Here is a 23,216-nt window from a genome sequence, read left to right as displayed (position 1 = left end):
AAGGGGAAGCTTGTCGATCCCCGTGTAGGTCTGCACGTGCAAAGGCGTCATTCGTGATGCTCTCTCATGGCCACCTTTGTCTTCTGTTGAGCTCTCATCGAATGGAAGACTCGAATAGAGGCAAGGCATTGGCCCGCGTGGCCACGATGACGGCTGGCTGCGATGGTAGTGTTAACGGCTGGCTGCTCCTCTCCTCCCCCATCGCCGTGAGCACGTTACGTTCTTTTACCGTATGTGGGTGCTCCTCTTTGCCTTCTAGAAGTGCGTCTTCTCTTTCTCTTGCTCGGTGTTCTGTTGTCATGGCTGTTGTTCTTCGCGAGCCGTTTGATTCTCTGTGCGACTGTGGTGGTGGTAGTCGCTGCTGCAGCGCTGTCGGATGGGTGATGGATGACCCTCACCTCCTCCCCCTTCTTTGCTCACTCCCTCTAGCTACTTTTCTCTCCCTGCTACCCCCCCCCCCCACCGCGTGCGTCGAAATCGGCGTAACGTATTGCGTGCTTCTTGTTCTCTGTGTGCGACTGGGCGGCTTATCAAGGTCAGCGCCGACCAAACAGAGAGAGAGATCTGCGCAAAGGGAAATGAGAATATTGTGAGCTCCGTCAAGTGCAACGTGAGTGAAGCACTGACGGAAAGCAGCGCATGATTCGTGATGTGTGCGGGTGTGTCTTCTGGGGGCAGGAGACGAGAGGAAAGCGACGTATGTATTCTCTATTCGGCTCATGAGAGCAGGGTGGAGGAGGTGTGCTCCTCCGCCCATCTCCAATCACACACACACACACCTCCTCACGGGTGTCACCAACGCCGCTCTTCTTCATCCTCCTCCCGTCCTTCCTCTTCTCTTAGCTTCCCTGGCTCTCTTGCTGACAGTTCAGTGTGTATGTGTCTGTGCGTGTGTGTGTGTGTGTGTGCCTGCGTGTGACGCGCAGTGGTGTTGTCAGTTGAACATGCCCACAAAAAGAAAGCTGAGAACATTCATAAACCAAAGACATCACTGGAGCCAAATTGGCCGACAGTATCGCAGAGTGCTGGCGTCGTTGTCTGTGCATATGTGTGTGTGTGTTGTATGGGCGGGGGGTCGCCGCTAAGCTGCACTTGCCGATCACCATCATCACCATCACCCATGTACTCCGACCCTGTCAGCTGTGTACGATGCTTCAGTAGCTCACAGGTTGCTTCCCAACCCCCATCCCACCCTCGCGCGCTGGATGGAATTCAGTGGTCGGCAATGCGACGTTGCCCCCTCCCCTCCTCCTCCTCTTCCCCCCCCCCATGACGGCACTGCAGTGCGTCGCACAAAACACCCCAATCAATGTGTGCCCGCTGTGAGCAAAATGATAAAAGGCTCATCAATCTGCATCCGCTGGTGATCTGATGACGAGCCCCTTTGGGTGCTCTCAGCGACACCAGCTCTCTTTCACCATCACCTTCCTCCCTCTCTCTCTCCCTCCGTATCTTCTGGGCTGCGCGCGCGTGCACGTCTGGGCCTCATCTATGTTTCGTGCAAAACAAACTTTCTTCCCTCACCTCACCTCTCTCTGCACTCCTTCAGGGGAGGAACGGAGGAGAGCGAGGCACAACGTGGCAGCATGTCTGGATACTGCCGCCCATGACACGAGGCGATAGCGCTCGAGGTCCTGAGACGTGCACATCGCAGTCTTAAAGAGGGATAAGCTTTGGGAGGCGATTGCCTTCGTCGTAATCCTGACGAGCTCGGATAGCCGATGGTGGAGGGGTGGGGTGGGGTGTAGTTCACTCCCCTGTGTGGATCCTTCACCAGTCCTCTCTCTCAGCTAACTCCGCGGGTGAAGCAGTGGACTCTACGACTAGTCAGTGCCGCCACGCCTCCATCAGACTTGCAAGAGCCGCCGGTGCTAGGACGGTGCCACGCAGGCATCTGCCTGTCTACGGATGTGATAAGGTGGGTGACGCCGCTGGGCGCTCTGTTGTGTGTGTCCTCCCCACAGCAGTAGCTGCGGTTCCTGCCACTTTTGCTGCCACTGCATTGGGCTCCGCTCTCGTCCCTCGCCCTTTTGTTTACGCGCTTCCAGCCCTCGCCATGGGGAAGGACGACGTGGGAGGGAGGGAGGGGAAGGGGGAGGCAAAAGACGTGCGATTGGCGATGACGCCTCCCACGAGGTCGGCACATGGCCAAAGAAGGCGTGTTGTCTGCCGCTTAATGCCTATCGGCATGTTGTTTTTTGCGTTCAGCTCTGAGTGTCATGTGGGGGGTGGGGGTGGGGTAGTGTATGGATGGCGTGCAACACGATCGATTTCTTATCCCTCTGCATTTCTGCTTTCTCGGAGAGAAAGGACGCGCATGCACCTTGCCCGTGTGCAGTGGGTAGGGTGAAGAGGTCTACTCAGTCAGTGAAGAATGCGATCGGCGGCGAGAGAAGTGGATAAGAGAAGAGGAGGGAATTAGTCAAATAGCAAGAAGAAGCGGCACCACTCTGTGGGTATCGGTCACTTGCCGTGCACGTGTGTGCGTCGCGAAGCACAAAGCATGAATTTGCACGACACGTATTCAATCTGTAGGAGGTGAACGCGGGGGAAGAGGAGGAGGATAAGAGTGGCAGGACCTGGAGAAAGGAGCAGCGTGGCAGGTGTGGATCAGCTGTACTGCCGTCCTTTCCCATATGAACTCAGGTGCACCGTTGTTGTCTTCTAGTCCCTTCCCACTTTTTCGTTTGATATCCTCGACACCAACGAAAACGAAAAGCGAAGCGGGTGAGATGTGTAGGTGGACGATGTGTTGTGTTGTGTTGTGTGTGTGTGTCACTACTTTTAGTGAAGAGAACACAGCAAAAGGAAAAGGCGTCCAGGAAAAGACCGGCGTCGCACTGACAGCGCGACGACACACCGGCATGCGCCCCCATCCATCTCCCCCTCTGTCCTATCGCTGCTCCTGAGCAGCGTTTTTTTCTGTCGCTGTGCTTTCCCCTTTCGGTTCTCTCTTTCTGTACTACTGTACATGCACACATACTCACCCTGCACCATCCCTCCCGCCACTGCCGTCACCGATCAGCTTCATCGTACCTCAGGGTGCACCATCGAGTCCATAAAAAACAAGTGGGAGCTGCTCCGAGCGTTGTTCGCCCCCCCCCCCCAACCTCACCACCACACGTAACTCCCTTTCATTTGTTTCTTTCGCCTTGGTTTCCTCTTTCTCTGCCTTTCCCCGCCTGCCCTCTCTGTGCGTACAATTCATCGCTGCGTCACCCTGTTGTGCCGCCACTTCTACCTCACACCCAAGGACACCCAGAGGTCTGTCCCGGTGTGATATCGGCAGGGAGGCGGTAGTGGACGCCTCGTCAGGAAAGCGAACAAGACGGAGAGGTGCTACCATAGACACACACACACACACACAGAGAGAGAAAGGGGGCAGACAGGCGGACAGATAGAGAGATCGGCTGAGGCAAGCGCATAAAAGTGTCGCTCTCAGTTTCTCCTCGTTTGTCTTCGACTCCGCTCTTCATTTTTGGCTCACATAGAGACACACACCCGCCCAAGCAAAGAAAAGAGCAGCGACGAAAGGGGCCTTCGGAAGCGTCAGACCGACATCGATATTACTTTCCTTGTAGACCCACACACACACAAACACAAACACATACAATGCCACCGAGGAAGAAAGGCGCTCGTAAAGCCCGCAGTGTGGCGACAAAGCGCCATGCCGAGAGGACACAGGTGAGTGTGAAGGAAGAGTGCAGAGAAGACGAGGAGGCGGGCGACGTCCACACAGAGGACAGTCATATGGAGACGTTCGCGGAAAAGTTCCATCGAGAGGAAGAGGAGTGGAGACGAGCAGAGGACCGACTTGAGGACGTTGACAGGGACGACGGAGAAGCCCCGCTAGGGTCGCGTGAAGGCTCACAAGAAGCGCCCGAGGACGAGCCAGCCCAGGAGGCGGTGGGCCATGGTCCTGAAGACGGCGGCGGAAGTGATGACAGTGCCTCCTCCTCTTCATCAGCTGCGCGGCTGTCAACCTACACTCCACCACACGTCTCCTCGACTCGGACAAGCGGGACGGAGCTGGAGCTTATTCATTCAGTCATGACAGTCACGCATCCGTCGCAGCGAACAGTCGCCCAAAGCGACAGCACCGGTGGCGACCTCACGCCACACTCGCGCCTCGTCATTCGCGACATTGACGTGGAGAACTTCAAGTCGTACTACGGGACCCACCGCATTGGGCCATTCCACAAGACATTCACTGCGGTGATAGGCCCGAATGGCTCTGGCAAGTCGAACGTCATTGACTCCATGCTTTTCGTCTTTGGTCGGAATGCCAAGAAGATCCGGCTGGATAAGTTGGCGGAGGTGATTCACAACTCCGCTGCTCATCCGAACCTGTCCTACGCCTCCGTGACCGTGAACTTCATTCGCCTGCTAGAGACCACTGCCGAGGAGAAGGACTCGGAGCAGCGGCAGGAGGTTGGCGGCAGCGGGCTGAGCATCAAGCGAGAGGTGTTTCGCACGGGCGCGTCGCAGTACTACATCGACGGTGCTCGCCGCACGCAGAAGGAAGTGATGGAATGCCTCATCGCCCAAGGCGTCGATCTGGATCACAATCGCTTCCTCATCCTGCAAGGCGAGGTGGAGCAGATCGCGCTCATGAAGCCCAAGGCGGAGAAGGAGGGCGAGGAGGGCCTGTTGGAGTACCTTGATGATCTCATCGGTACCAGCCAGTTTGTGGGCCGAATCTCGGACATGACAGCCGCCGCCGAGACGGCGCAGCTGGCCCGGCTCGAGGCGCTGGACAAGGAACGCAAGCTCAAGGCGGAGCGCGAGGCACTGGACGAAGCCAAAAACTCGACACTGTCCTTCGTCACGAAGGACAACCAGCTTCAGAAGACGCTCATCGTCATGTGCCAGCTGCGCATGCGCGGCATCGAGGAGAGACTTGAGGAGCCGCGGCGCTTGTTGGCGGAGATCGACGAGCGTATTGAATTAATGGAGAAAGAGGTTGTTCAACGGCGAATAGAAAAGGCGAAGGCCGAGGAGGCGTCCGCCGCGGCAAAGAGGCATGTCGCGGAGGTGCAGCGGGCACGCGATGCGCTCCGGGCTCAGCGCCAATCGGCCGAGGTGCACCTTGAGCATGTGAAGTCCGGCGCTGACCAGGAGGAGAAGGCGCGTAAAAAAGCGGCAGACCAGCTGCGCAAGGCCAAAGAGGAGCTGCAGCGGGCGGTTCTGCACCAACAGGACGCCGAGCGCGAGGCGGCCATTCACCAGCAGAACTACAAGGAGGCAACCGAAACCATATCAACTCTGCAACGAGAGCATGATACCCTCTCCGAGGAGCTGCTGCCAAAACTACGTCCCCTTCGCCAGCAGTTGGAGGAAAAGAAGGAGCAGCTCGCACCGTACAAGCGCGCCGTGATGGAGGCTAAGGAGCAACTGCGCACCGTGCAAAGCCGGCTTGGCGGTCTGGCGGATAGTGCCACGAAGAAGCAGCAGCAGGTGGCCGACTTGGCGGCGTCGACGGGGCGAAGCAAGACTCGCATGGCGGAGCTGGAGCGGCTGCTGCGGGATGCCGACCGCAAGGACCTGCAGGAGGAGGTGCTTCAAGTGCAGGATCAAATCGGCGAGAGCGCGCGCCGGAAGTACGCCATAAACAACTCCATTCAAGAACTGAAGAACGCCTACCGTGACGGTGAGGCTGATGACCGCGCGATGGAGTTCCTGTTGGCCCAGCGCTCTCTCAAGGGCTACTATGGTACGTTGCGCCAGCTCGGCCGCATCGACGACAAGTACGACGTTGCCGCCGGCGTTGCCAGCAACGCGTGGGGCTTCCACGTCGTCGAAGACCGCCAGACAGCGACGGCAGCACTCCAGCTACTCAAGCAGAACAACATTGGCCGAGCCACGATGATGGTGGTGAGCGAGGTGGAGCGAGAGGTAGGGTCGCGAATGGCGAAGCCGTTCCAGTGCCCGAATCCAAAGGCGCGCCGCCTCTTCGACCTTATCCAACCGACCAACGCGAAGTTCCGCTCTGTCTTTTACCAGGCCGTCCGTGACACCCTTGTCGTGGAAACGCTGACAGAGGCGCGCGAAACGGCCTTTGGCGGCGGCGGAAGCAGCAGAACAACTGCAAAGGCCTCATCCTCCTCTTTCTCCCCCGCCGGAGGCACAGCAAACCAGCAGCGGTATCGCGTCGTCACCGTCAAGGGCGAGCTGGTGGAACCAAGCGGCGCTATCACCGGTGGCGGGGCGGCTCCTCGCGGCGCGAAGCTAAAGGCGGCTCGCTCGCCCCAAGACAAGCAGTCCATCAAGGAGGACCTGCAGCGCCTCCAGCAGGACCTGGTCCAGGCCGCCGAGGAGGAGCGGGCGCTGAATGTGCGGTTGCACCAGCTGCACGAGCAAGAGTCCCACTTATACCCCGAGCAGCTGCGCCAGTTGCGGCACGAACTGACCACTCTCGTCGCGAAAGCTGACGGAGATGCCGCGCGTCTTGCCTCGCTGCGTGGTGAACTCGCCCAGTCCATGCAGGAGCTGGAGGGCAAGCGAGCGCAGTGCGAGCAAGCCGTGGAGGACTGCGAAGCAGCGCTACAGAAAGCAGAGAAGACCTACATTGCCCATCACGCAGACGTCGAGGCGTTGGAGGCGCAGGTGGACGAGGCAGGAGGCGCGCGCTTCAGGACGGTGGCTGCGTCCCTTGCAACACAGCAGGAGCGCGCTGACGCCGAGGAGGCGAGCCTGCGGGCGTGCCGCAGACAGGCACAGAAACACCGAGCCACGCAGGAGCGCAAGACCGCCGACATAGCCGACTACGAGCATCAGCTCAAGAAGCTGGAGGAGGAGGCGCAAGACAACGTAAAGGAGAAGATGAGGGAGTGCGTAGAGGTGCTGGAAGAGCTCATGAAGGAGCTAAACGGCGCCGAGGCGCGGCTGGCAAACGCGCAGGCGGCCGCTGAGGACGCACGCGCCGCAGTGCCGGTGGCCAACGGAGCCGCTCTCAATGCCCAGAAGAAGCTGGACGATGAGCAGCGCTATCGGCAGACGGAGGCGGTGAAGATTGCGGACGCCCTGCAGGAGCTTTCAAAGTTCCAGCAGAAGATCGAGGGCTGTGAGGAGAAGATCCGCGAGAACGCGGAACTATACGGTAAGGAAACGCTCGGGCAAGGCGACGCCGGGGACGTAAAAGACCAGGACGCTGAGGTGGATGACGAGGACGACGAGGAGGAGGAATGCGAAACTGCGTACAGCAGGAAGCGGGCTCGGGCGCGTCCTAGTCGCAGCCCTAATGAAACTGCGTTGCAAACGTCGTCAGGGGGCGGTTCCTCGGCATTCGTGCCGCCGCCGCCGAAACGGGCACACGTGGAGCTGCGCCACATGACCTTCCGGCTCACTCCAGAGGAGCTGGATGCCTGCGACTACGACCGCTCGGTGCACCTCGCCAAAGCCCTCAGCGAGGAGACGAAGCGGCTGCACAGCGAAATCGACTTCCGCGCCGTCGCGCTTTGGCGCGAGCGCGATGTTGCGCATCGTGAAGCGAAGGCCTTTTACGAGGCGAAGAAGCTTCTCTCCGACGAGGCCGAGCGAGGGCTGCAAACGCTCAAGGACACGCGTCGCCAGGCCTTCATGAACGCCTTTGAGCTCATCCGGCAGCGGCTGAAGGAGGTGTATCAACTTCTCACGCACGGCGGCGATGCCGACATGGAGCTGGTCGATGTGAACGACCCGTTTGAGGGCATCCACTTTGTCGTGCGTCCACCAAAGAAGTCGTGGAAACAAATATCGAACCTGTCCGGTGGCGAGAAAACGTTGTCTAGCCTCGCCCTCATCTTCTCCCTGCACTACATCAAACCCACGCCAATATACGTGATGGACGAGATCGACGCAGCGCTGGACTTTCGAAATGTTTCCATTGTGGCGAACTACGTTCTGCGCCAGGCCCGAGGTGCGCAGTTCATCATCATCTCCCTCCGCAACAACATGTTCGAGGAGGCCCACCAGCTGGTTGGGGTGTGCAAAGTGAATGACACCACCTCCACGCTCGTCCTGATGCCGCGCAACTTCCGGCGACTGGTCGGCACACAGCTGGCTGAGGCAGCGGCGGTGCAGCGGTCGCAACATAGTGAGCGGCATCGCAGTCGCCACCAGCCCGTAGAAGCAACTGTAGCCAGAAATCCCGATCAGGGCGACGTGGATGGCCACGCATGCCGCCCGCGCACTTCCATTGTTTATCAGCCCCACACACCGTCTAGCGGAGCCAGATCAACAGTCAGTGACGCGTCCCCTATCTCAGCATCTGAACGGCTACGCTCCTCTGGCGACATGGACGACTCACACCACTCGCGCAAGAGCATTCGGTTTACCGATTTCAACAGCGTGACAGCGGCTGCAACAGCGGAGGACCATCATGCGCATTGTGTTCCATAGATATACTGCCCCACGCTCACCGCGACCACCAACTCTCGCTTCATCTCACTCGGTGAAGGGTGGCGGAGGAGAGATGGTGCGTCTGTCACTGTCTGCGTGTGCGAGTGTGCACGACTGCCTTCTCTGGTGATGACTTGCTTCTTCACCCTGCACTCTCTCGCCGCAGTCCCTTGAGACAACCGGCAACCGAAACGATGATTTGGTCAGGGTACTCCGCTTCAGCTGCTATCCACCCCGCCCATTCCTGGAGGCATCTCGATGTTTTCTGCCCCCCTCCTCCCCACTACCCTCTGGGTGTAGAAGGCACACACACGCACGTACGCGTGCGTACACCGGCTTCTCATTTTCTCAATCGCAACTACATAGATCATTTATTCTCTCTGTGTGTGTGTGTGTGTGACTGGATTCCTCTTCCTCTGGCGACTCCTACAGCGTTGTTGGCGAAGCTGAGAAGGTGCAATTGATGCGGAAAGGCGAGGAAAGGAGCGAAAGGAGCGAGATTAAGCGGGAAGTGAACGCAGCGTTCATCTACATGAACACTGCGTTCTCTGCCCCTCCCTATACGTGTACACGGAGCCGAGGGTATCTCTCTCTCTCCATCCTTGGCACGTAACGGAGTGCCTCTTGTGGTAATTTTCTTCAGTTTTCCTACAACATGCCTCGTTTGGGGTGTTGTGTGCGAGCTGGCGGTGAGCGCAACTGCCTCTTCACGTCTCTTTCGAACTTTTTTTTCCTCCGTGCGTAATGTGACCATCTTCTGCCGCAAAACACCACTTCAACTCCGCTCTACCCGACCCCTGGGCCTGTCACGGGTCCCCCATCTCCTGACGGGCAGCAGCGCTAGACACACGCAGTACAGCAGTGCACCGCCTCACGCCCGCTCCCGTGATGCCGGTCGCCACCTGGTGCACCCGTCTCGAGGTGGCTCCGGCGCCCCACACCAGTAGGCAGCGAGGGGCCGAGTGGAATACGCTTGGGCCACGCTGCCACTCGGCCCGTCATATGGCCGGCACCGATGCGCTCACTGTTGCGGGTCGCACCGACGCAGCGCCATGCCGGACCGGGGCTGCCGGTACCAGCAGCGACGCCACCCTCGCACCTCCCGGCGTCGTAGGAAGGTGCCTCGGTCCCCGCCAGAAGCGGCTCAGCGCTGGCAGGGAGAGGCGGGCTGCCTGGCTCACCGATGGCGTAGGCGCTGAACCCCTGGGATGCCAGGCACGGAGGGGACCAGCGTCGTCAGTAGGGCGGAGGTGAAAGGGGAGAGGGAAAGAAAAACAATCGTAAAGTATGCAGTGAAGAGGTGTGGCGAGGCGTATGAAGAGAGTGCGCGCACAGGACACGGATCTGACTGCGCTGCCTCCCTTTTCATCTCCCTGTCGTCGTCAAGCTCACTCAATGAGCTGCGGCCGATCCTGAAGCGGAGAAGCGACGAGCCGAAAGAAGGGAGTCTATAGCGGCTGACGCGTTGATCACGTGCTCCTCGTAGTGGGGCAGGCGTTTGGGGACGTGTCGAAGTCCTTCAAACATGTTCCGGTGTGTGTGCTGGAGAACCTGTGTCGTCGATCTTGTCTGCATGGAAATCGTAGAGGGGTAAGTGGGTAAGGGCAAGTAGAGGCGGAGGAATCAGTCACTACAGTCGCCTTGTATCCTCGCGCTTGAGTGCCCCTACCCCCTTGTACTTGGGAAACACAACCACACAAGTTGGCGGTCAATGGAGAAGCAATCGAAGTAGCACAATGGCTCCCCCTCCCTCCACGTCACATCGCCACTTCTGCTGTGGTGTGATGTAACCTGTGGCCCACGTATGTTTTTTCTCCCCTGCTGATTTCCCTCCTCACGCCGTGCCTCTCCCTCTCTCCTCCGCTTCTCTTCTTTGCTCTCTCGTCATGCTCTATTCATATCTCGGCTTGCACGTGTGTGCGTGTGTGTGGGTGCATATTATCCTCTGTGCTGGCAGAGTGTCTTTCTCTCTCTCACTTTGAGCCTGGCGCACCCGCGTCTACGGATACAGTTAAGGCGCCCGCCCTTTTGGACTCGCTCGCTCTCTCTCTCTCCTGCGCTTTTACGTATTCCCCTGTAGTGCTCGGCAAGGGGTCCCATCCGCTTCTCCCTACGCATCACTAGCCCACCCACCTCGTTTCTCTCCCCTTGCTAGTAGCGTCATGCACCTCCCAGGTCGGGCCTCTTCTCTGCGACGGCAGCCAAGCTTTGGTGGCCACCCCGCACGTCCGCACTCTGCCTTGTCGTCATTTCCGCTGCTGATGTTGATCATCATGTTGGGAGGCGGCATTGTGGGGCCGTCATTTGCCGTGGTGCACGCCAAAGACTGCCTCACGCGTGGGTCCAATGCCATGATAGCATGGAAACACGAAGGGGGCACCTTTCAATGTGATAACTGCCTCCGTGCAGATGCTGTGAGCGTGAGCAGCAACACCATTCCGCGTCACTGGACCGAATACGACAAAGACCGCCATGCCATGAACTTCTTCGTGGAAGAGCACCGCGATGGTAATAATGTGTTGGTGCGGGACGAGATCCGCGGGATCAGCATCCTACTGCGCTCGGACTTGAGTGGCATTCGAACCGAGGGCGAGCAGAACTTTCGCCAGCTCTACAGCGGTGCCTTTATCCCCGTGGTGGACTGCACGTAGCTCCCTAGAAGGTCCCTGAGCTGCGGCAGCGCCATAATTGCGACCCCACAAAGACACTCACCACCTGACTCGCAGACACACCTGGTGGTAGTGGTGCTCAACAGAGTACCGCGTCGAGGTGCTGAGGGGCAGGCGAGTGAGCTGGGCCTAGTTTCTGTGGACGCACGTGTGTGCTAGGCTGGTGTGCCGTTGTTGGCATCTTTTTTCTTTTGTTCGTGTGTGGTGTGTGTGCGCGCGCTCACCTTGTCATGGCCAAAGCCGCTGTTTGAGTTTGCCCGCGTGAAGTGTCTGGGGGGGGGGGGGGGGAGGGGGCAACGGCCAGTGCTGTGCAGCCAAAAGACAAACGGCAGAAACAACATAATGTTGGCAGCCCTCCCTCCCTCCCTCCGCCAGCGTTGACCGCAGAAGAAAAAGCGTCGCATAGAGAAGCTCAGCTGCAGCTGCGGCCCCCTTGTTGCCTCCCACTACCCCGCGCCTCTGTCTCTGCGGTGCGCAAGTAGGCCCCTATGCATAACGCTGCGTGTGGGTGTGCGTGTGTCACCCTGAAAGGAGAGGAAGCTGATGGTATGGAGAGTTTCGCTTTCAGCGGCTGCCCTTTGCTTCGCGCGTGCATCGCGACTATGCCCTCGCGCCTCTCAACGCATCTTTTTCTTTGTCCTGTGCTGGTCAACACCTCATACGGCGGCACACACGCGCGAAAGGCATGCGCGGCATTCGTGTTCTGCGGCATGGGAGGCTGGCGTACCCGGTCGGCACTGGGCGGCTCGCCCTCGGCACCGAGCTACTGCCACTGCTTCCCTCCAACGACATCTTCTACGACCCTCCAAAGCTGCGCTGCCGGCTTGATCAGGATGGCTACCTCTACTTCAAGAATACCGTGCCACGTCATGTGGTGAACGCCGCCCTCGACGACCTTGCGAATCAGCTGCACGAGTGCGGGTGTACCCTTGACGAGGACCGCGCGCGGCAAGCGGAGTTGAACGGCTTCACGATGGGTGTACCGTACCCCTCCACCCGTGGCGCCGAGCTGCCACCGCTGAACATCCACCACACCAACACGATTCGCAACGCAGTGAGTGGCACAAGTGTGATGGCGACGGTGCGCCAAGTCTTCGGCGGCGCTGTGAACGTAACGACGCTACAGACGCTGCACCTCGGCGCCCCTGACGAGCCCTTCGGCTTTCGCATGCCCAGCGTACTGTTAAACCGCGGCACCAAACTCGCTCTCGTAGCCTTAGTCTCGCTGCATGACACCCCTCTCCACATGGGCCCACCGCTGCTCGTGCGCAGCAGCAACAGTCAGGACACGTACGCGCCGCTGCGGAAGACGTACGGGCAGTGGGAGGTGGAGGGTGACACGATCCGCGGCGATGGCTGCTATACCGAGAACCCGGCGGAGCTCTCGCCGCTGGGGAAGCTACCAGGCACGGATGAAGTGACCGGGGCCCCCACCATTGTTGACGTCAACCCATTTGTGTCCTCCGCCTTGGAGGGTGGCGACCTGCTGCTGACGACTGTGTACACCATGCAGGCCTTCTTGACAAACCAGACAAACTGCTGGCGCCTCATGGCAGAGGCAGTCTGGTGCATGGACGGCGACGACGTAGGACTAGACCCGCGGTACATGGGTAGCGATGCCCCTGGACTTGCGATGTGGACAGAGCGCCGTGACGACCCGGCTGTGTACCCGAAGAGTTTGATGGAAGCCAAGAAGGAGTGGGGCCTAGTGCCCGACTTGGCGATGTCGACAAGGGACGGAGACTAAGGCGTCGTCAGCCTGAGGTGATAGCTTTACTCTTGCCATTGTTTGCTGTCTGTGAGTGTGCAGGTGTACGATAGGGCGACCTCTCTGTCGCTCCCTGAGCAGTTGCGCTATTTAACCTTAATTTATCAGCACCTTACCGCACTCTGCAGGCGTTGACGTTCGTGGGGATAGGGAGAGGTGGGGAGGAGCAGCGTGGAGGGCTCATTGTCTGCCTCCCTCCTCTCTTCTTCGTCTTTTGCTCGACTCTTCACACACACACACACGCACACAAGTTAACGACTTACACACAAGGCACCACCAACAGAACACAAACAGCGCGTCAGATGGATGCGCTTGCTCTCCTCCTCTTTGCCACCGATGTGAAGAATGCCATGCATGCATCCCACCTCCTCCCTTCTCGTCTTCCTGTGCCAGTAGGTGGGGGTAGGGTATGCTGCAGAGACGTGATTACCTGTGTGGTTGCACCTTCCGCAGCGCACACAAGTCCTTCCCCCCTCCCCCCCCCGCCCCCTTCACATCACTGCTTTTTCCTCTAGAAAGACAAGCATGCTCAAGCTGCTTGACATGCTTGTGCACTGCAGCGCTCCCGCTCCTCCAACCCTCTCCCCCTTTCGCTGTACTCGCCTGCCACTTCTCTCCGCGTGTCGTTTCCTTTCCTTCAGTCTCTCTCTCACCTCCGGCTGAGCTGCATAACCCTACAGCTAAGCCCTGTATCGTCGAGGCCAGCCTTGTTATTGCATATGTGCTTGTCTGGTGCTCTTTCTGCTGCCTCTGATTATCCTTGAGTTGGCAGCGTGCTTCGCGCCCTGCCTCGCGTGCGCATACATTACCACCTAAGCACAAAGAGAGAGAGAGCTTCACACCCACCTACCCCCCCCCCACCACACACACACGCTCTCTCAAGCGCACCAGGGTTTCTCACTCACCCCTCATTCCTCTGTACTCCCCCCCCCACCGCCTCTCTCTCTCTCTCGCTGGGTGTGTTTGCGCCCAGGTAAGTATCGACTCTTCTTTATTTACATTACGTAAAGTGCGCATCCATTCGTCGCCCTCGCGATGCTGCGCCGCAATACGTCAGTACCGGTGCTGCAGCTGCGCCTGCTCACCACCGCGACACCGCATCCCTCAAGATACGCCGCCGGCTCGGTTGCACTCCTCGCCACTCGCCGCGCCTTCTTTGGCAGCTTCGGCAAGCAGTCTGGCAACACGGGTAGCGCTGGGACCTCGTCCGGGACGACGACTGGCAGCTGCGCCGGCAACGCAAGCAGCACCTCCAGTAAGAACCCGAGCACCGGGGTACCGCCTGGCTTCCCACCCGGGCTTGACCTATGTGAACTGCAGACCATGCAGCAGCTCTTCAACAGCCAGCCCAAAGAACGGCAAGAGCAGATGATGAAGCAGGCGATGGAGATGCAGAAGCTGATGCGCAAGATCCCGGGCTTCGGGAAGCTGACGCAGAAGAACACGAAAGTACTGGAGGAGCTCCTAAAGATGCCTCCGCAGACACCACCACCACCCTCTTCCTCCACCACAGCGACGTCGGCGAATACTAAACCGGCAAGCGCGTCCTCCACGAGCGTCGCCGCGTCTGTAGCGTCGTCTCTGCGGCACGACCTCTTTAGTAACGCTGGTGCTTTGAACTCCCAGCACTTGAACGGAAGCGGTAGCAGCGGTGGACCCTCCTTGGACGAGCTGAGGAAAGTAAACCTCGGCCCAGAGATCGAGGCTCTCTTTCAAGAGCTTCGCACCATCCGAAGCCGCAAGAATGAGTACCGTGACAAGTACCACCAAGTCCAGTCCGCATTGGAAAAACTAGAGCGGGAACACAAGGATGTGAGCACGCGTGAGGCGAGCCTACGGAGCAAGCTGACCAAGGCAGAACAGGAGGTAATGCTGCTCACCTCCGAGAACATGGAGCTGCGCGACAGCAGCAAGAGTGTAAGGCAGCTCACACAGTCTAACAGGCAGCTCAAAGCCGAAGTAGACCAGCTGAAGACAGCTGCCCAGTCGAGCACCGCTCCGGGCACGACGACGTATGCTGATCTGCAGCAGCTGCTGCATGAACGCGAGGATGCACTCCGTTCCCTACAGCGAAAGTTAGACCGCATGCGTCGCCGAGATCCCCTGCTGCAGTTCTCGATTGCCTGCAGCAACGTTAGCCGTCTGTGTGCCAGCCCCAAGGGCGGCGATGACGCGGGGGGCACCGACGCTGCCGCCGCAGCAGCAAGTGAGGCAAGTCAGGAGGCAGCCGAGAAAGCCTTTGCGGAGCTGCAGACCAAGTACCAGGAGCGCCAGCAGGCGGCCTGGGAGGCGGCGGCACACGATCACGCTGCGGCTGCTGCTGCATACGTGGCGGTGGTGCGACGCTACGTAATGCGCAGCGTACCGCACTCGAACTACGATGCAGTCGTCGCATTCACCGGCGATGCGGCGGCTCTGCACGCGTGTTTTTCTGGCATAGGCTTCCAGGTAGAGATGCTCGCTGGAGAGCATGGAAAGGCGCACGTGACAGCCACGGCAGACGCCTTGCCCTTCTCCACCACACCAGGGCCGTTTGGCTACGCGCTTGCACTGAGCCTGTCAAGCGGCATGGCCAGAGTGGAAAGCGGTAGAGCCGGCGCCACCCTTCCGCCCCCTGCGTTCACAGTGACAAGTGCGCACCCGTTCGTCTCTGCCATCCTTGTGCAGAACACGAAGCGGTGCAGAGTCACGTACGACACGGCACGCGCCAGTGGCCCCGGTGGGCAGGCGACGAACGTCGCAGAGACACAGGTGTACGCCAAGCTTGCGATTGACGGTGCCCCGGCGTTCACAGCAGAGGCGCAGGATTCGCGCAGCGCGCTCAGCAACAGGGAGGCCGCCCTTGACAAACTTCACCAGCAGCGCCGCCTGCAGTATAACGACACACTGGCAAAGCAGGAGAAGGTCGAATTGGTGAAGGCGCAGTTAGTGGCCAACATACGTGGCCAGGGCGGCTTTGCCTTGGAGGAGGACGTGCACCGCCTGGTGCAAGAGGCAGTTATAGCGAAGCGGGTGACTGCGGGGGATGCCGCGCTCGTGAAGATGCTGCAACAGCTTGGTCTCTTGGCCAGTGCGGCTTAGAGGGCCATGTCGATGGGCAAACGAGAGGAGGGCGGCGAATTTATCCTCACCAGAGTACCCCCCCCCCTTCCCTTCCACCCCCCCCTCGTATTCCTCCTCTACGCCTGCATGCTGCGCGTGCGTATGTGGATGGGCACTTTTCCGCGATATTGTGTTCGCTGGTTGTGGCACGGAAGATTCGAAAATGGGCTGCGTTGAGAGTGGGGGGGAGGGGGGGGGCGCCGCGTGCCTGGTTTTCCCCGTCCTCCCCTCCTCGACTTCAAACTCTTTTTGTTGTTTGTTTCGACGGTTGCTCTGTTACACGCCCCACCCGCGAAGTGCTCCATCGCTGTGTAGCGGACAGCGCTTGTGCTCTTCACGCAGTGACGCCGCTCGACCTCTCCACCATTTGTTTGTGTATTGTGGATTTGGTGGTTCGTTTTTTTGCTGGTTTGGAAGCCGCTCTGAGTAACTCACTCCCACCACAATCACACGCGCACACGTCTGGTGCGCCTATGTGCCCTCCAGCCTCGAAGGGAAAGGATATGTTCCTTTCGCTGATATGTGTGGTGGATGGCGTTTACAATGATGGGTGAGTCGGCGCACCTCGTGTGATGACGATACCCCGCAACCCTCCCCCCTCCCCGCTTACTTGCAGCCGCTGCGCTCCCATAGGTCTACAAACATCAGCGACACATCGAAACTTTGCCGCCCTTTCCACGTTGTATCTTACCCCGATGCCCTAACACCTCAAGCTGAACAGAAACTCTTCAATCAAACGGGAGAAACTGAGGACGACAAGAGCTGCTGAGCGCCATGCATCGCGCGTTACAGCGCTCTACGAGGACGGCGAAAGGAGCTACACAGCCTCCCCCCTCCCCCTCGCCCTCTTCGCACTTGCGGACCCGAGCAAGTTGCAATAAATAGGGTTGTCATGCCTGACGCGACTCCAGGCACATCGCTCGCTCGAACAAAAACCCTGACACAAGTGGGTGTACATCTTACGTGCGTTGACTGTTGTTTTGGTTTCGGTGAACGCACGGCCCCTGATGGTGGCTACCACTCCTCCGTGCGCGGTATCCCAGGGTTCAGCCTCCACTTTGCACGGGGAAACCAGACAGGCCCCTATCCCTTCCCAATACCGAGCCACCTCTGGTGCTGGCAGGATGAAGTCCCTGCGACGCAAGGAAGGTCAGAGCGATTTAGCGCTGCTGATGTTGGCGGTCAGGTCCTGCAGGGCACTGCTTCGGAGCGACCTGTGAAGCGAGTGGATGGGCTGAGTGTGAGGCAGAGATCCTGCCCCGATGACGGGGTCGGCGCATTACTGCACTATTGTGTGGCTAGCGCTGCGCCGCACCACGCGATTGTGGGCCCGTTACAAGCCTGGGGGAGGGGGAGGGGGGGGTAGAGTGGAGTTCGACACTTCTGTGGTATGGCAGCGAGTAGGTGTGTAACGAGAACAACGAAAAGAATGCACGGCACGTTGTCATGAGATGGCTCTCATCACACACGTCTCGCACGTCTCCATCCATTTCCTTTTCGTTGTCTGCATCGGCGCTGTGCATCTCACCACCACCATCCCGTTCTGTGAGTTAAAAGTTTCTGAGCGCAATCGCACCAGTTTCGAGGGCCTCATCATTCCTGTCGCCGAAAAAGGGGGAAAAACAGAAATCGAACCACGCACGGGCGCCTCCGCGCTTAGTCCTCACCTCTCCCTCCCCTCACTTAAGCGCGGCGAGACACACACACCTTCTATCGCTTTGCTTTGTTTGTGGTTGCTCTCCTTCGGATTAGGTGCCGTTTCCTCTGTGTATCGCTACTCGCCACACCCGCACGGCTTCTTCAGAAGGGTGCGGGAGGGGCTTACTCGGTTGTTTTGCTGAGGTGGGTATGTGTGTGTGTGTGGAGGGGGGAAGTAATAGTAGTCGCTCTCACTCGTCTGGCTCTTCTTTACGCCGATCACAGAGAGTGTGCCCATCACCCGCTATACGCGCTTTCATAGAAACGTTTTCCTATGCGTGATTGGTAATGCCTTCCAGCGTTACCAATCACGCATAGGAAAAAAAGGTGATCGACGAAGCCGTACGGCACACCGCCAGAACTGGCAAAGTCTTTAGTCGCTGCATGACGCTTCATCCGACGTCCACGCAGCACGGAACTGCCTTGGGTGAGTGCAAGTGCGCGGCATGCGCAGCCACGGTGCATGGACGCGTTCTCGCACAGTGTCTATGGTATGCAAGATGATGACGAATGCTCGTCAGCGTCGCCGCTGCTGTCCCCACATCCCCACGTGTAGTGCCGAGGTGGTGAAGCAGCGCTCACGTGCCTTTGCACGACGCCATCTCCTCCTTTCACGCCGTGTGCATCCTCGCATGACGCCGCTTGAGGCTAGCATCATTATGTGCAACTACACAGTGAACAGAGTTGCCGAATTTGGTGAGTATCCATCCGCTAGCGAATGAAATGGCCATGCTCACGGAGCAGCTGCCCATCAACACTGCCTATACCCCCTCCACCAAGTCACTCGCACACACGAGTGCAAATAACTCCCCACCACGAAGCAACACCGACAGGACCAACACCAGTACGCCGGACGACGGCCATCGCAAGAATGTATTCCCGCCGAGCAGATCGAAAGGCGTTTTGTCAGACTGTCATGACGGAGCCTGCGTAGGCGAGGGCTTGTCGCTGCCTATCGATCTGTGGTTGCCTTGAGTCGGTCATGTTGAACTGAGGCTTGGGTGGGTCGAGGCAGGCACACCTTTTCGTCCCCCTTCCCGTGTGTTTGCTGCTCCACTGTTGTGCGTCTGCCTCCTTTTTTTTGTTTTGCGCTACTCTCTTCGGTGCTGCTTTTCCTCCATGTTGGCTTGTCTTTCGTGCCTCCGGTTGGCATGTGTGTGTTTATGTGTGGGGGGAGGGATTGATGTGCCAAGAGAGGCGTAAACTTCTCTGCGCCGAGGTGCCGTGGCCGCTGTGTCGCCCTCTGTGAGAGGTAAAGGGGGTCAACGAGAGGACTTGCATCAACCACCTGTGGGACCTCTCCGCTCCAATAGGGTCGAATACATGAACAGAAACGCACACGCGCGGAACGAGTAAAGGGACGCTCGACGTCTGTGAAGTTGTTATATCGCGTTTCACTGTGGTCACACCAACTGGCGTGGTACTTCTGTGGCGTCGCTGCCACCACGGCAAGCGGTATACTATCCGCAGACGTACATGTAGAAAACCCCCACTGTGTTTCTTCCGTCAGCCTCGAGCTCAGACTCTCGCTCCCCACCTCCCCTGCCCCTCTCTCATTCCTCCTCATCTTCTTATTTCCTTCTCTCCCCCTCTTACACTCAGAGCGAGCAGAAGACGCGCGGAAGGATCACATCTACGTACACAGGGACGCATCGGCAATCATCTCCACTGGTCTTTGCCAAACAGAAAAGCACGCACCGACTATCCATCTTGTGTGTGTGTGTACTCTCGCTCTGTATTTCATTTTCTCTGTGACCGCCTGTGCGCGCATCAGCCCGCTCCACAGAGAGAGAGAGACTCAAAGCATACAACTTTCTCTTTGCTCTTGCACCCACGTTTTCTCTTTCTTTGCCTACTTGCCAAATAATGCTTCCATCGAGCTTCTCGTCCCCCACTGCCGGTAGTGGCGATAACACTGATGACGCGACAAACACACACATGCACGTACATACGGTGGTCATCAACCTCGGCGACGCAGACCGCATCGCTGCAGGTGCCAATGTGGGGATGGTGAACGTCTTATCTGCCGTTCCAGCGACGGTATCAGCCGTGATGACCGCAGCGATGGATCTATCTGACTTGCCAGGACTGGTGGACCTGGTCAGTGACACAACACCTGCCAACAACGCCGCACGCGAGTGGAATGCACGCAGTTGTTCCCCCTTTGCCCCAGAGGAAGTAATTTCCACCTTTGACATCGTGCAGCCACCGCCACCCTCTCCATTAACTGCCATCGCTTTTACCAGCGGTGGTGGGACTGAGTGGGCGGACACAGCTGCGAGCGCGTCCCCGCCACTGTCGGCGCCAGAGGTAAAGGAGTGCGCCATTTGCCTGGAACCGCTGTTTCGTATGTCAGTGAGGCGTGTTGCACCAGGGAACGGCGAAAACTTGCCGAACTCTGCTCCGTACCGTTCCAACCTCTCCGCCGCTGACCGCGAGGCACCAGCAGCGCCGTCCCAGGCGCCTCCCTCCCACCCGCCCACCCCTTCCTTGCCGCTCTCTGTGGCCCCTCCCGATGCTGCCGCATCTTCCGACGCAACCCAGCCACCAGCACGCGACATTGTGGCCGAGGCCGCAATGGATGTGAAAACAGTGCGGGAGGTGTACTGCGGCCATCGCTTTCACGAGCCGTGTATTCTACGCTGGATCACGCTAGGACACTACCTATGTCCGCTCTGTCGATCTCCCTTCGTGTTTGAGTGAAAAGGGGGTGCGGGGGAGGGGCCATGTGCGGTTGATTCTCAGTGTGTCTCTGGGCCCCCTCACGAAGGGAAACTCCTCCGTGCGCGGTATCCCAGGGTTCAGCCTCCACTTTGCACGGGGAAACCAGACAGGCCCCTATCCCTTCCCAATACCGAGCCACCTCTGGTGCTGGCAGGATGAAGTCCCTGCGACGCAAGGAAGGTCAGAGCGATTTAGCGCTGCTGATGTTGGCGGTCAGGTCCTGCAGGGCACTGCTTCGGAGCGACCTGTGAAGCGAGTGGATGGGCTGAGTGTGAGGCAGAGATCCTGCCCCGATGACGGGGTCGGCGCATTACTGCACTATTGTGTGGCTAGCGCTGCGCCGCACCACGCGATTGTGGGCCCGTTACAAGCCTGGGGGGAGGGGGAGGGGGGGTAGAGTGGAGTTCGACACTTCTGTGGTATGGCATCGAATGGTCGCGACTCAAGTGGAAAACCCACTCTAACAACTCCATAGAAAACGGCATTCATATACGAGCAGAGAGAAAGCGATACCCCGGTATGTCTGCCCACCGACCCAGGCAGGCGTTCAATGCTGGTCATCATGGACGGATGGATTGACAGACTCTCTTATCACAATGGATTCTCCTGTGCTAAGCAGCAGCAGCACCCCCCCCCGCCGTGTGCGTGTGCGTGTGCGGGTGTGTGTGTGTACGTTATGGCCTTGCATGTGAAACGTTGTGTCGTTGCTTGGCGTGAGTAAAATTCTGCGCTTTTGGTTTTGCTGGGCGTGTGTGTGCGTGTGTGTGTGTGTGTGTGTGTGTATCATCCCCCGTCCTCCTCGAGCTCTCTCCTTCCCTCTGTCTCGTCACTCTCAGTGGTGAACGCCTGCACGCGTTGTGTAGTTTTCTGTTGTGCTTTCTGGGGCGCGTTAAACCCACACGCCCGCTGCCTTTCTCGATGTGAAGCTCACTAAGTTGGGAGAAGAAGGGCACACATACACACGCACACACACACACACATACGGGACGCCTACAAGAAATCAGCAGGTCACAGTCCTTCCATCAGCGTTGGCGTGATTTTCGTTCCCTCTGCTCTCGCATCGAATGCTTCTCTGCTTGCTCGCCTTCATCTTGGCTCAGCTCTTTCCACCACTGCCCCTCTTTCTCTCCCTCCCTCCCTCTCTCTCTCTCTCAGCTTCGCGACTCCCAAGTGTGTGTCTCTCTGCTTCAGTTCTTTCTCGGCTGTCAAGTGCGATCGCGACAATGCAGGCAAGTCGAGTCATATCACTCTTTGGCGTGCAGTACCCCATTGTGCAGGGTGGCATGGTGTGGTGCAGTGGATGGCGTCTGGCGTCTGCCGTGAGCAACGCAGGCGGCCTCGGTCTCCTCGGCGCCGGTTCCATGATGTTCGATGTCTTTCAGCACCACGTTCGTCGCTGCAAGAAGGCCACGAAGAAGCCCTTTGGTGTCAACCTCTCTCTCACCCACGACATGTCGAGGCACATAGAATTCCTCATCGAGGAGAAGGTGCCGATCGTGTTCACGAGTGCTGGAAGCCCTAAGCTGTGGACTCAGAAGCTGCAAAGCCACGGAATTAAGGTGGCGCACGTCGTGCCCAACTGCAAACTCGCCCTCAAGTGCGAGGCGGCAGGGGTTGACGCCGTCGTGGCAGAAGGGTTCGAGGCCGGTGGCCACAATGGACGGGAGGAAATCACCACGATGACGCTGATCCCACAGGTGCGTAAGGTACTGGCGCCTGAGATACCCCTGATCGCAGCGGGTGGCATTGCGAGTGGGGAGGCAATGCTAGCGGCTATGGCTCTTGGGGCGGAAGGCGTCCAGGTAGGCACGCGCTTCGCGGTCACTCAAGAAAGCTCGGCAGCCGAGGAGTTCAAGAAAAGATGCACAGCAGCAGGGGAGGCCGAGACGTGGCTAACGCTGAAACAATACAGGCCGACTCGTCTCCTACTGAACGACTACGGCAAGGAGGCCCGCCGCCTCTCTGAGTCTGGCGCCACCAAGGAGCAGCTGAAGGCGTTCTGTGGCGAGGGCCGCACGAAGAGAGGGATCTTCGACGGTGACTTGGCGAACGGCGAGCTCGAGATTGGCCAAATTGTGTCGACGTGCAAGGACATTCCGACCGCGGCAGAGGTGGTAGAACGCATGGTGAAGGAGTTCCGCGCCCGTAACGAGCAGCTGGCCAAGATGAAGTTGTAGAGCACAGGAACAAAGCAGTATATCCTTCTCACAGAGTCGAGCGTTGAGAGTCACACGGACACCAGACGGGAAAGAGCAGAGCTTTGACAGAGAGACGCACATGCACACGTGTGTGCGCTGCCACCACCACTATCACTGCCGTCGCCGTGCCTGACACAGACACGCGCACTCCGTCTATCTTCCCTTTTCGTTCAGTGCCTAGTGCGCCCATCGCGATCGCCTCCGCTCTCTTTGTTTCCGATTCCTCTTTGGGGGCTCCTCCCTCCCCACACGCACGCACTTTGCTTCAGCACCATCACCTTCACCTGAGCAGCGTGTGGAAGGCAGCAAACAAAGCTCTGCCACAACTACTCAGAATGGCACACCCATACACGCACACAGAGACCCAGGCGCACACGCGTCGTCCCACATCCGCCTCCCTCTGCCCCACACCTTCCCACGCATAACCACGCCTGTTACGGTGTCGGTGTATCCGGGAGCAGTAAACGATGGTGAGTCTCGCTTCTCCTCTCCCCCCCCCCTGCTGCTGGGCAGTACGATCAGCTGAACTCCCGCTGAGGGAAAACAAAACTGTTGGCCCTGTCAGAGTGGTACCCAGCGAACGAAATTTGCCACTCTTCAGCGTGGGGGAGGGGGGAAGTCACGCACACACATGAACGGCCCTCTCGTCTTTACAGGGCCCCCCCCCCCCCCTCGCAT

General features: G+C 58.7%; 6 protein-coding genes across 6 annotated transcripts, besides 3 other annotated features; all 6 read left to right on the top strand.

Moving 5' to 3' along the window:
- Positions 1–3,612: 3,612 nt before the first annotated feature.
- Positions 3,613–8,379, top strand: LPMP_211550 (hypothetical protein; the record flags this gene model as incomplete). The annotated part of the gene is made up of 1 exon (XM_010700638.1): positions 3,613–8,379. The coding sequence occupies one exon, from the start codon at positions 3,613–3,615 to the stop codon at positions 8,377–8,379; it is 4,767 nt and encodes a 1,588-aa protein (XP_010698940.1).
- Positions 8,380–9,122: 743 nt separating this feature from the next.
- Positions 9,123–9,619: a repeat region.
- A 922-nt stretch (positions 9,620–10,541) lies between these two features.
- LPMP_211540 (hypothetical protein) lies at positions 10,542–11,030 on the top strand (the record flags this gene model as incomplete). Its single annotated transcript, XM_010700637.1, has 1 exon — positions 10,542–11,030. One exon carries the CDS (start codon positions 10,542–10,544, stop codon positions 11,028–11,030), a length of 489 nt encoding a protein of 162 aa, XP_010698939.1.
- Positions 11,031–11,733: 703 nt separating this feature from the next.
- LPMP_211530 (hypothetical protein) lies at positions 11,734–12,795 on the top strand (the record flags this gene model as incomplete). Its single annotated transcript, XM_010700636.1, has 1 exon — positions 11,734–12,795. One exon carries the CDS (start codon positions 11,734–11,736, stop codon positions 12,793–12,795), a length of 1,062 nt encoding a protein of 353 aa, XP_010698938.1.
- A 1,056-nt stretch (positions 12,796–13,851) lies between these two features.
- Positions 13,852–15,897, top strand: LPMP_211520 (hypothetical protein; the record flags this gene model as incomplete). The annotated part of the gene is made up of 1 exon (XM_010700635.1): positions 13,852–15,897. One exon carries the CDS (start codon positions 13,852–13,854, stop codon positions 15,895–15,897), a length of 2,046 nt encoding a protein of 681 aa, XP_010698937.1.
- Positions 15,898–16,940: 1,043 nt separating this feature from the next.
- Positions 16,941–17,322: a repeat region.
- Positions 17,323–19,482: 2,160 nt separating this feature from the next.
- LPMP_211510 (hypothetical protein) lies at positions 19,483–20,319 on the top strand (the record flags this gene model as incomplete). The annotated part of the gene is made up of 1 exon (XM_010700634.1): positions 19,483–20,319. One exon carries the CDS (start codon positions 19,483–19,485, stop codon positions 20,317–20,319), a length of 837 nt encoding a protein of 278 aa, XP_010698936.1.
- Positions 20,320–20,393: 74 nt separating this feature from the next.
- Positions 20,394–20,780: a repeat region.
- Positions 20,781–21,563: 783 nt separating this feature from the next.
- LPMP_211500 (2-nitropropane dioxygenase, putative) lies at positions 21,564–22,517 on the top strand (the record flags this gene model as incomplete). Its single annotated transcript, XM_010700633.1, has 1 exon — positions 21,564–22,517. One exon carries the CDS (start codon positions 21,564–21,566, stop codon positions 22,515–22,517), a length of 954 nt encoding a protein of 317 aa, XP_010698935.1.
- Positions 22,518–23,216: the final 699 nt, after the last annotated feature.

Source organism: Leishmania panamensis (genome assembly GCF_000755165.1).
Source record: "Leishmania panamensis strain MHOM/PA/94/PSC-1 chromosome 21 sequence".
Taxonomy (NCBI): domain Eukaryota; phylum Euglenozoa; class Kinetoplastea; order Trypanosomatida; family Trypanosomatidae; genus Leishmania; species Leishmania panamensis.
The sequence above is the reverse complement of the archived record's forward strand: the minus strand, read 5'-3'. Positions and strand labels throughout refer to the sequence as shown.